General features: G+C 46.8%; 1 protein-coding gene across 11 annotated transcripts in view; it reads right to left on the reverse strand.

Moving 5' to 3' along the window:
- Positions 1-12,362, reverse strand: part of NTRK3 (neurotrophic receptor tyrosine kinase 3) — a 439,365-nt gene that overhangs the window by 65,610 nt on the left and 361,393 nt on the right. For all 11 annotated transcript variants that reach the window (XM_059879136.1, XM_059879141.1, XM_059879137.1 and 8 more), the window contains 2 exon segments: positions 11,064-11,194; positions 2,691-2,863 (listed from right to left, as the gene is read on the reverse strand). In XM_059879136.1, the coding sequence (XP_059735119.1) occupies positions 2,691-2,863; positions 11,064-11,194 (304 nt within the window).

Here is a 12,362-nt window from a genome sequence, read left to right on the forward strand (position 1 = left end):
ACTATAGAGTAATTAATAAAACGATAATTAACACCTACATAACCCTGACTATGTTCCGTGCACAGCTTTATGTATCTGTAATGTACTAATTCCCTTAATCATCCCCCCCCAACTTTGAGACAAGGAAACTGAGGTACCTCATCTGGCCAAAGTCTCGCAGCAGCCACATGGGTGACACGTGACTATGGAGCAGAGTTTTAAACGTTAAGCTTTCAGGCGGCTCGTTAAAGAGATTCCTGAGCCCCGCCCCCTATGATTCTGGTTCTAGGTGGAGCTCTTTCAGGTGCATTTCCTGCAAGCTCTCAGTAATGATGCTTCCAGTAGTGATACAGTCCACGCTGTGGGTAGCAGCACTATCTTCAGTCCACACTGCTAACCTCCCCACTCCCCTGCCTAGGACTGGGCAATTTCTGTGGATGGCAGGACAGGATGAAGAGAGCCTGGGACCCTAGGCAAAGACCTGGGAGCCACAGCACCCACTGCATCCCAAATCATGGCCCAGATTTGTTATCCAAACACCTTGCCCTGTCATATCAGTCATTTTAGTATTCATCTTTTCTCCAGGAAGCCCAGTGAGCCGTAACCACACCCAGGCCTTTATTTATGAAGTTGTGAGCCAAGGAGCCCCACTCTACAGAGAAGCCTTGGCCTGTTTTATTGCTTCTCCAATTTCCACTGAAAGGCACAGTTAAATATAAACACATTCATTTTATTATCTCCTGTGGGCACTGCCTCCCTCGTGCCTCTAGAGGAGACCAACTGCATTAGCTCACAAGGAAGAGGGACCAGCAGACAAGCTCCATTCCAGTTTATTGGAAGAATGCACTGGATTCCCTAAAACCCATCAACTGGGAGATGCGAGAGCAGGAAGGACATTCTACCCTCTTTTTCTTCCTCTTCCTGTAGAGTAGGCATGACAGGGACATAGAGCAGTACTCAGGACCTCTCTTGAGCCTTGCCGGTGGGGTTGCTTAGGTCTACCATTGAATCAGTGGGGAGGGTTTGATGGAAAAACGGAACATATCCCTTGACTTCAGAAGAATGGAAGCACAAGAAGAGGAAGATCTCAAGTACTGAGAAAAGATGCTGTTTGTTTTAGAAACTATTATGGTTCACAGTTCTGATAAAATAATATTGCAGTAATTTTAATCATAGCTACCATTGGTTGAACACTTGTCCAGGCTTTACACAAATATACTCATTGAATACTCATAACAACAAACATATGAAGCAGTTATGAATGGTCTTGTTTTCCAGGAGAGAATTAAGTGTTAATAACTTGTTCTAGGTTACATCACTAAGACACATCCAGGATATGAACCCAAGTCTGTCTCATGCTAAGGACTCAGTTCTTCAGGAAATGAGTAAGTTTCACCGTGAAATCAAGTTTAGGAGGTTTAGAACATCCTACAGATACTTTCAAATCCTCTAGGGCCAGTTTTGGAAACCTGGAATTTACCCTTTCCATTTCCTCTTCAAAGCACAGCACTCATTTGAATGTCCCACTTCAAGGAGATACTCATCAGGTTTAGGGGAGTGTGCTAGAGTTTACCATAACCCATACATGAGCTCTGGAAATCTCATTCTCAGCAGTAGAACCCAAAAGTTGGCTATGCAAAGATTACACCCTAAAAGCATCCAGGGCCTGAGTGTTCAATATGTTTTATGAGACCTTGGATTGTACACACTCTCACACACACTTGCTACCTCCACATCTGGGCAGTAATTGGAGACAGCAGGTGTGGGAGGCAGAGAAATGCTAACTCTGCTCTATTGGTGAGATGGTATCTTCTCTGGGGAAGGTAGATTTCCAACCCTTACTTGTAACTCTATCCAGCACTTCTGGCTGGAGTTCCAGTCTCTTAGAAGCTCTATCAAGATCCTCTCAAAATCCAGATGATCTTGCTCTAGGCTTGGGGAAACCCTTTTTACAAAAAAAAAAAATCCAAATCTTATAGAACAGTGCCAGCCAACAGGACTTTCTATTAATGGAAATGCTCTGTACCACACTGTCCAATATGGTAGCCAGTAGTCACATGTGGCTACTGAGTATTTGAAGTGTGGCTGGAGAGACAGAGGAATTTTTACATTTTACTTAAATTTAGTCATTGTAGATTTAAATTTAAATAGCCATATATGGCTACTGTACTGGATAGCACAGTTCTAAATTTATCTGGGGGAAAATCTGCCCTTTTTTTCAACCATCTGTCTCCCCATGAGTTTGTAACCTTGTCCTTTCTTATTCATCATCAAAAAGTCTCTGACAAGGAGGCTTTCAGGAGGTGTGGTAGGGACTAGCCTCACTTTGCAAGTGAGAACATAAGACATAAGGTCAGAAAGCTATTCAGAACATCAGGGGGAAAACTGGCCCTTTAGAATCTTAAAGTTGGAAGTTACACACTGGCAGTCCCTCTGGGCTCCCTCCTTGGAGCCATTCCAGACCTGGAATGCAGGTTACCTGAAAGTAATCCGCAGGTTACTTTTCATAGCATCCTCAACTTCCCTCCTGAGAAATCAGGGGCAAAGGCCCGCATCCAATTGCTCAGGAGGTAATGTAGAAGAATGAAAGGTTGCTTCTCATTTCTAATCCCCAGACTGAAGTGTTAGGAGGAGCAACGGGACTTCTGGCTCCAGAGAGAACCCCAGGGGTGCAATGGAAATGACAGGAGGGGGTGGCCGTCCTGGCATACCTGAGGAACTTGTTCAGGTCTCCATGCTTCATGTACTCAAAGACCATGATGAGAGGGTCCCCGTCCCCGCACACCCCGTAGAACTTGACGATGTGCTCATGCTGCAAGTTGGTGAGCAGCTCGGCTTCCCTCTGGAAATCCTTCCGGGCTGCCAGGGTGGGGTCCTTCAGGGCCTGGAAACAGCATGGGACATTGGTTATTAGCAACTAGAGGGCAGGGGCTTGTCTATTTCCTTCCTGGGAAGAAAGCTGGTGCCCATCCCAAACACAATGCTGATCCCCAACAAGTAAGATCTTAATCGAGCTTTAAAGACCATCAGACTAAGTCACAAAAGCCAGGCCTGACTCGTGCTTCCTTCAGCGCTGTGAACCTTATAGAAACAAAAGCCAACTTTCTGGTATCTATGTCACATCTGCCAGCTAGGAAGCCCTAGCCTTCCTCTGAGATTAGTGTGAATGACAGAGGAGGAGGGGAGCTGGGAGGTGGGATACCTGACAACCCCCATCCCCTAAGAGTTCCTCGAAGAAATGGTCTCACAATTAAAACAGTGGGGAAACCACTGCCCCCAATTGTTTTAACTTTGCAAATTAGCCTATACCCACTGCTGCTGCTGCTGCTGCATCGTTTCAGTCGTGTCCAACTCTGTGCGACCCCATAGACGGCAGCCCACCAGGCTTCCCATCCCTGGGATTCTCCAGGCAAGAACACTGGCGTGGGTTGCCATTTCCTTCTCCAATGCATGAAAGTGAAAAGGGAAAGTGAAGTCGCTCAGTCGTATCCAACTCTAGTGACCCCATGAACTACAGCCTACCAGGCTCCTCTGTCCATGGGATTTTCTAGGCAAGAGTCCTGGAGTGGGGTGCCATTGCCTTCTCCGAGCCTATACCCACAGCCCATCCAAAATCAGGCTGACAACATAATTAAGTTTCCTTACTCTTTCTACTCCTTGATTTTAGATTGTGAAGAGGTGAATATTTGTAGAGAAACAACAGGGCTTCTCAGGTGGTGCTAGCAGTAAAGAACCCTCTTGCCAATGCAGGAGACATAAGAGATGTGGGTCGATCCCTGGTGAGGCAGAGGTAGGGAGGATCCCCTGGAGGAGGGCATGGCAACCCACTCCAGTAGTCTTGCCTGGAGAATCCCATGGACAGAGGAGCCTGGTGGGCTACAGTCTGTGGGGTCACAAAGAGTCGGACACAACTGAAGCAACTTAGCACACATGCACGCACATGAACACTTTGGCTTCTATAAAGGCGTTTTCGTTCTCCTTGTAGATGGAAGAATTGGGGGGTAAGGGGGACTACAGCTGTGGGAATGGCATTCAATGGGTAGAAGCCCCAGGACCCAGCCAGGACTAGGGCCTGGGGCAGACCTGGCCTACCCCGTTAAATCCCAGGGTAGGATGGGATGGTGGGCAGCTGGTGGCCATGGAAATGTCACACCTCGGCCCCTTTTAGAGAATCCAGTATTCAGGAGAAGCACTAGACCAGGCCCCTTGCCCTGGGACCCAGGAAGATAAATGGAAGAGCAATGCTCAAAAGGGTTATCCAGGGACTTCCCTGGTGGTCCTGTGGTTAAGACTTCACCTTCCAATGCAGGGGACATAGGTTCGATCCCTGGTTGGGGACTTAGGATCCCACATACCTCGTGGCCAAAAAAAACAAAACATAAAATAGAAGCAATGTTGGAACAAACTCAGTAAAGAGTTAAAAAAAAGTTTGTCAGTGAACATAGGCTTTCTAAGACCAGAAGGGAAGGGTGAGACCAGAGCACATGCAAGGGACCCTGAATGGGGCACTGCCCTGGGAGTGCAGCCATGTTGGCCATGGCGAATGATGAACTGTGACGGGGAGGGTCATTCCTGCAGGAGGAGCCGCCTGGGCAGGTGTGTTCACATATGGCTTCAGCCTTCCTTCCCCTCCCCATGAGATCAGAAGGCAAATGGAGCCAAAAATCCACTTGCTTCAATTGACAAAGTTTAGTAACCCCAAGAGACAGGACATGAGGCAGTGAAGGAATGGGTGTGCACTTCACATGTCATTTTCAGGGCAGTGAGAATCTAACAGGAGATTGGTTTTCATTCCCTCTGCCAGTTTCTGGCCTTTTCTGGTTATTTAGGCCGACTAAGTTCCTCCATAGATGATGCTACTATTGAAAATCCTCCCTAGCCAGACATCTTTTTCTTGCCACGGCAACCCCCGTTAGCTGAAATCCACGGAGGTACCTTGGCTTACAGCGCTGCAGGAATGTGAATGTGTGAAAATTGTATCGAGGGGGCCCACCAAACCTCCATCAGTCATTAGCATACATTAGAGATGATGGACTCACAGCTTTAAAAGGGCCCTAGATAGCATCATTGGTTTCCACCTGCTCACTTCTGGTGTTGGAAAAACTGATGCTGCATCCTGTTGGGGATCAGCACACATTCACACATCTTAAATGACAGAAGCTAAGAGTTTAACTAGACCACAGTGATCTCTTGGTGCTGGGCTTCTTTGATGTCTCAAAGTTCAATGGCAATGCCTCTAGGGCCATGGTCTCTCAGCCAGCGATCAAGGCCCACTCCAATGTCAACAAGCACCACCCTTCTTTCAACACTTGGAGTTTTCACCAAAAATCTGTTGGAATACATGATCCTAATGTTGACCACAGTGTTGGAAGCCACTTCATACAGCTTTCCCATTTTATAGGTGAGAAAACTGAGGTCCAGAACAGGGAAGTGATTTGCCAAAGATCATTCGAGAAGTAATAGCTTGAGCATGAAGTCCAGGATACATTCCTGTCCAGCTTACCTGCTTGAGTTAATTTATCAATTAAGTCAATGGACAGGTTCCCCAGGGGAATGGTGGGCACAGAAATTAAAAGATGTGAAAGGGCAGAGGAGAGGGTCAGGAAAGGTGAAGAGTGTGGGCTGCCAGCAGAATAAAGGATGCCAGGCTTAGGGCGGGCCAAGGTCAAAGGGAAGTGGGAGGGCCCCTGGTCCATTGCTGATTTTTACCAGCTCTTATCTCCTGTGCTTTCTGCTTCACCTCTGGCTGCCTTCTCAGAAAAGCTACCTGATAATAAAGGCATCAGTTGCCTTGGGTTTACATCCAACCAGAACAAAGATGTGTGCAAAGCTTTTTTGGTACAGAAGAAGGCAGAGGGTCATGGTGACAGGAAACCTCTCTTGGTGACCCGCTGCATGAGCTGGGGTGTGGGTATGTATAGGATGACTGCCAGTGATTTATTTATTTTCATGAAGCATAAGAAGAGGGGAAGAAAAGGAACCCAGCATGGGTGGGATGGGAGAATACGAAGATTTATGTGAACCCTGGATTTATGAGAGGGAAAAGCAGATCAAATTTGGGGCCAGCCAAATGGCCACTCTCCATCTCTGTAAATCATTCTCTCTCACAGTCCAGACGCCATTGGCAGCCATTGGATATTTCCGTTCTCAGCTCTCGAGCAGTGCCAGCCAGCATCCCTAAGGCCGGCGCCCTACACTGCAGGGCAGTTAGGAGTTACACATTTGGGAGATGGGGCACAAAGCAACTGCTGTCTCTGTTAGTCTTCCTGCACCTCTTCTTCTGCCAGTTCTTTCTCGACCTTTAGGTGGGCTTTCCAGCTGTCCCAGATCAAACCTGAAGTTCCTGTATAATTGGCAAGGGGTCTGTTTTGGCAACTGGAGTCCAGAGCTGCAAGTGGCCCAGGTCCCCAGGGGTTGACGCAATTGGGAAAGAGATGCCAAGAGAGGAATCTTGAAGAGAAAAATCAGTTCAGAGACTCTCGTGTGCCTCTCAGCATCTTCTTCAAAGCTGGCAAACTTCATGATGGGTCACTCACCAGCCAGGGGCATGTGAGGGAGCAGGGGTTCCTTGCTGCTGCCAACTGTTAGTTTAGGGAGATGGGGTTGCCAAGGAGTCCCTGAAGCCAGGCAGGTGGCTGGCTAGTCCCTTCCTGTAGCATCATAGTGCAATGAGAAGAGCTGGAGTTTTCCCTTCCGATCTCCTTCTTCGCCCCCACCAAATCTGAAGACATTCCCTTTTCCAGTCTCCCATCTATGTACACCACGTCTCGTGTTCACTCCCATCTCTGGGTGTCAGTGGGGCTGTGAGTTGGATAGGAGGGAAGGATCTAGATGGCCAGAACATTCACAGTTCTCAACACTTCCCAACACCTTCAGAGTCACTTCACATCATCTTTTCCAGTCCAGGGGTTTTGCTACTTTCCATTTCCTTTTTCTTTTATTAGAGTGGAGATATTTCAATTTCAAATTTTATTAATATTCTGAAACACATTTTATTACATGTGAAGAACTACATATATCCCTAGACACTAGAGCTTAGTTTTACTTATTTTTTTTAATTTTAAATAAGTGAAATCACACATGTATCTATGCATATATAATATATTTCTGTATCTGTCTTTTTTCATTCAACATTGATTTTGAGATTCTTCCAAGCTGTTGCATGTAGCTGTAGTTCATTCATTTTCCTTGTTGAAGAGTTTCCCACTGAAAGTATACCACATTTATTTGTCCGTGCTGCTACTGATGGACACTGGGGTTGTTTCCAGCTTTGGGCTGCTGTAAAGAGTGCTTATGAACATTCTTAAACATATCTCTCCATAGATAAATAGGCAATTAGATAGATAAAGGTGAGACAGAGAGATCAACAGATATAGAGGATAGATATATACATAGGTAGGTAGGTAGAGAGACTAGATAAACAGATTAGACAGATGCATACGTTAGATAGATAGATAGGTAGGTACAAGTGAGGCAGATTAACAGATATAGATGACAGACACATGTAAGTTATATGGATAGACAGATAGATTACCTGTCAGGTCTAGACCTAGAGTGCAAACGCTCGGTCCCACAGATGGTAATGTTATACAATACCAAACTGTTTCTCAAAACAGACTACTCTATACCTTTGCCAGAGTATGAAATTTGTGATTGCTCCAAATCCTTGTCAGCACTTTGTTTGGTCACTGCTGCTTAGCCATTCTGCTTCACGTACCACGGTATATCCTTCTGGGTCAATTTGCATTTTTCTGATGATGAATAATGCTGGACACCTTTCTCATATTCTTATCAGCTATTTGTCAGAGGAAACTCTTTTGAGCAAGTCTATTGCTTGTCAAATAACTATTTCAGGGTGGCACCACCTATTTTAAAATATCAAAAATTTAAAACGCTTCTAATGTCACTCTTACACCACACACACATACAAATCACACTGCTTCGTTCTGCTCTCTGTTTCTCTCATGGGTATTCCCTTGTTGTCTCCCCAACAGTCTTCAGAACAGAGACTGGGGTTTCTGTTCTTTGTTTCCACCATAGCAATTGCTGGGCAAAAAAAAAAAAATCTCGCTTTAAAAACCACAATTGTGGGAAAACTTAATTTGGGGTTATTCTTGGATGTGTTCTCGGGAAGTCCACAATTACTCTGCCTCAACCTGAGAACAGACTCAATGGGAAGGAGTCTGAAGAAAGGAGTAAAATCTAGAGAGGATGAGAAGCAGGAAGCACCATTTCCTGGCTGTTCTCCGGAGAAAAGGAGCGTCTTCTCCAGGGGCTGGGCGCTGGGCGGCTCCATCAGGCGGCAAATGGCATAAAATCCCAGAACATTCATGTCCTCAAGGTTCCCAGACCCAAGGAGGAAAGGAAACCGTTTTAAAAGGGTGAAAACAGAAACACATTTTCTGCATTACCCAGTCTGGGCACTGCCCTTTTAACACCACAACACTCAGTGGGAAATGCTTCCCAGGGTTGACGACATCATTTCATTTCCTGCTCTAAGCACAAAATTGTTCAGTTTCATTCACCAGTCCCCAGACGGATGCTGGAACACCCAGTAGAGGAGTGTCATCCTATAAATTAAACATTTTAGGGCAGGGTAGATTCTAAGTGTAGGTACAAGTCCACACTCCTGGTCCAAGCAGTTTAAAGACACCCTTGCTCCTCTGACCACCCCACGTCTATGGAGACACACTTAGCAAGTTTATTCGTAAGAGAGCCAGCAACAATAGGCATTAGCCTTTTATGGGACAATACGCTAGTTCCTTATTTATTTTCTAGAGCAGAGGTCGACAGGCAATATCCACTCTTATAAAAAATAAAAATGCATTGGAAGACAGCCACCACCCCCATTTATTTATGTATGGTTTAGGCTGCTTTCCCATTACATGGGCAGAATTGAGTAGCTGTAAGGAAGTGCCTACGGTCCTCAAAGCCTACAACTTTTACTATCTGGCTTTTAGAGAAGAAGTTCAACAACCCCTATTCCAGATGGTCAATGTAAGCTTGGCAGGTCATATGTCACATGTCTAAGCACACTTGGCTACTATCAACATCAAGAATAATGATGCTGGGACTTCCCTGGTGGTCCAATGGTTAGAACTCTGCACTTCCACTGCATGAGGCTCAGTTTTCCATCCCTGGTCAGGGAACTAAAATCTCACCTTCCGCATAGTCAAAAAATAAATAATAAATAAGTAAACGAACAAAGGGCTTCCCCGGTGGCTCAGTGCTAAAGAATCCGCCCGAATGCAAAAGATGTGGGTTTGATCCCTGGGTTGGGAAGATTCCCTGGAAGAGGAAATGGAAACCCACTCCAGCATTCTAGCCTGGAAAATCTCATGGACAGAAGAGCCTGAAGGGCTACAGTCCATAGGATAATGAAAGAGTCAGATATGACCTAGAGACTAAACAACAAAATGAACAAAAGAAACTTAAAAACAAAGTATAATGATGTTGACAAAAACAAATAGCAATGACTCATTCCTAACATTTACTATAGCCCAAGCAGTATATGAAACATTTTCCATGTCATATAATTTAATCACAAAAATTGTAAAGAAGAGCTATTATATCACCAAGGACTGATGCTGAAACTGAAGCTCCGATACTTTGACCACCTAATACAAAGAACTGAATCATTAGAAAAAACCCTGATGCTGGGAAAGACTGAAGGCAGGAGGAGAAGGGGACGACAGAGGATGAGATGGTTGGATGGCATCACCGACTCGATGGACATGAGTTTGAGCAGCTCCAGGAGTTGGTGATGGACAGGGAGGCCTGGCATGCTGCAGTCCATGGGGTTGCAAAGAGTCAGACACAACCGAACAACTAAACTGAACTGATTATACAGATAATGAAACTGAGGCTCAAAGAGATTAAACATCAAGGTCACACTGCTAATCAGTGATGGCTAGATGCCCACCCAGGCCTCTGATTCCCATTCTATGTCTGTAGCCCACACATCACTCTCTGCATCTACCGAGGGCACTTACCCTCTGCAGACACAGCAGACAGAGATCCCCAAAGCCACAGAAACATTCAGCTTCCATCAAGAGAGTGGCTCAGTCAGAGCCCTCAGTGTTAAAGAGGGACTTTTCGAGGCCCTGGCAAGAGTCCTAGTGGGGAGGGTATCTCAGCTCCCAGTCCTCTGTCCATGGAGCAGAATTCACTCCAGCCTCAGAGGCCTGCTCACCACACCCACCCTTGCAGAGCCCACTCCATGCTCCAGAGCAAGGCTCCCCAGATCTGTGGGTGCCTCAGGGAGGCTACTTGATTCTTGCCTGTGTCAATCAGGTTCAAAGATTTGTCCAACACAGACTGACAGAACCTGTAGCAAGTGTGGGGGAGGGTAACTAGCAGTAGCAAAGTCTTTTGCCTATTGCCCCAGGCTGTTCGGCTCCAGCTGCAAATCTGCTCAGCTACCTCAGCAACACAAAACCCCTGTGGTTCCTGAACCTAAGTAAGCAGCTGCCAGGAGACAGTAGCCCTCAGGCATGCTGTCCCCTGGGGGCTGAACCTGGATCCCATGGAGGTAGCTGAGCATGTCTTCCAACCTCACCCACTCTCCTCCCTAGGCTCAGCACCTGACCCCTCCACCAGCCCACCTCCTATTCCCTGTGAAGTTTGCTGCTGTGAGCAGTGGCTCTCGGGGCCTCCATGAGCAACCCACCCCTCATGCAACTGTACTCGGGAGAAATGATCAGATGACTTTCTGGGCAGGGACAGGACAACCTGTAAAGTCCCTGAGAAGGGAAGAGGGTCAGCGGGGGACAGGGGTGAGCCCAGAGCCTCCAGAATAAAACCAGGGTCCATCACGGGCATCGCTTATCCCTCCAGCTGCACCTCAGGCACAGCCCTCCGTTGTGTGTCACAGTTCGTGACCTCTGAAGCCAAAGGGTCCAGAGGAAACTTCATGAACCTTGGAGCAAGCGCATCTGATTACATTAGTTTATACCATTTTGATTGCATCTGATAATGTTCATTGATACCATCTTCCAGAATGGAGCGAGCCTCTCTTTCCCACCCCCATGGCCAACAGCCACACCCCTCTTCCTTCCTGGGGCCCACATGCCTCTGAGCATTACCTTCACAGCCACGAGCATCTTGTCCTTGGTGGGGCTGAGGTTGTAGCATTCGGCCAGGAAGACCTTTCCAAAGGCTCCCTCGCCCAGCTCTCGCTTCAGCACGATGTCTCTCCTTTTAATGTGCTGCACGTCTGCGGGAAGGGACAGAGGAGAGCAGCCAGGTTAGTCTCGGGTGCTCGTTCTCTCCTTGGAGGCTCAGGGGTCTGGGGAAAACAGGGGTCCAGGGCAGGGAGCTCCGCCTCGGAGGCCACGGCGGGGCCAGACGAGCTCCAGCATCTTACCTTGGCTGTAAAAATGGGCAACACGCAGTGATTTGAGTCTTACCCAGAATCGAATCTCGGCTTTAACTGATTAGCCCTGAAGCTCTCTAAATCATATCTGCCTTGGCTGGAAACCGGGAAACCAGAGCCAGTAGTCTTTAATACCCAGGATTCAGGCATAACCGGCTATAAGCACTGAGCACAGGAGTCCTCTGGGCATCGCACGGGTCCTGACTCAATTGGGTCTGAGAAGGTATCTCTAATAAATTCTCAGGTGATGTCTGCGTGCTGTGGGTCCATGAGCTGCTCTGGGTGACCAAAAATTGGGTTTGAACCCTGTTTCCTCCTCCCTGCAGGTTTCGGAACTTGGGAAAGTTATTTTAGTCCAGAGCCTCGATGTCCTCACCTGTGAACTGGAATGAACACCAATACCTTCCTTTCTGAATTCTTGGGAAGATTATATGAGATAATTCATATGAAGAGTTTAGCCCAGGGTCTTGGTACACACACACACACACACCACACACACCATACTGGCTCTTGTTATAATGTCTATAATGCTCCTATAGCAAAGTGTCTGGTTCACGACAGAATCCATAAAGTGGAAGTTAAAATGATCTGGGGGAAGCCTCTACATGAGAATCCCTCTCCCCTGAGAGACAAAAAAAAAAAAAAAAGAAACCAATGAAATAAGAAAATCAAGTCCAGAGACCTCCCCAGAACCAGGATCTGTGCAGAGAGAGAGAAGGACTGCTACCATCTCGGCTAATTTAGCAACCTAATTAAAGTCTGTCAGCCAGGAGGAAGCAAAGCTGTGACCTCAGGCCTCCCACCTATTTGGAAAGAATGCTTCGAAAGAATCGTACAAGAAGTGGGCTGACGACGGGGGGAGCCAGCCGGAGATTACTCACCGACCTTTCCATTCATCGTTCAACAGGCAGAAGCCCATTAAATACCTGCATTCACTTTATGAAGAACATTACAGAGCCAGGAAAGAGCATTGTCTCAAATGACCTCGTCAAAAAAAATGAACGCTGAA

The sequence above is a fragment of the Bos taurus genome, chromosome 21, assembly GCF_002263795.3.
Source record: "Bos taurus isolate L1 Dominette 01449 registration number 42190680 breed Hereford chromosome 21, ARS-UCD2.0, whole genome shotgun sequence".
NCBI classification, from domain to species: Eukaryota; Metazoa; Chordata; class Mammalia; order Artiodactyla; family Bovidae; genus Bos; species Bos taurus.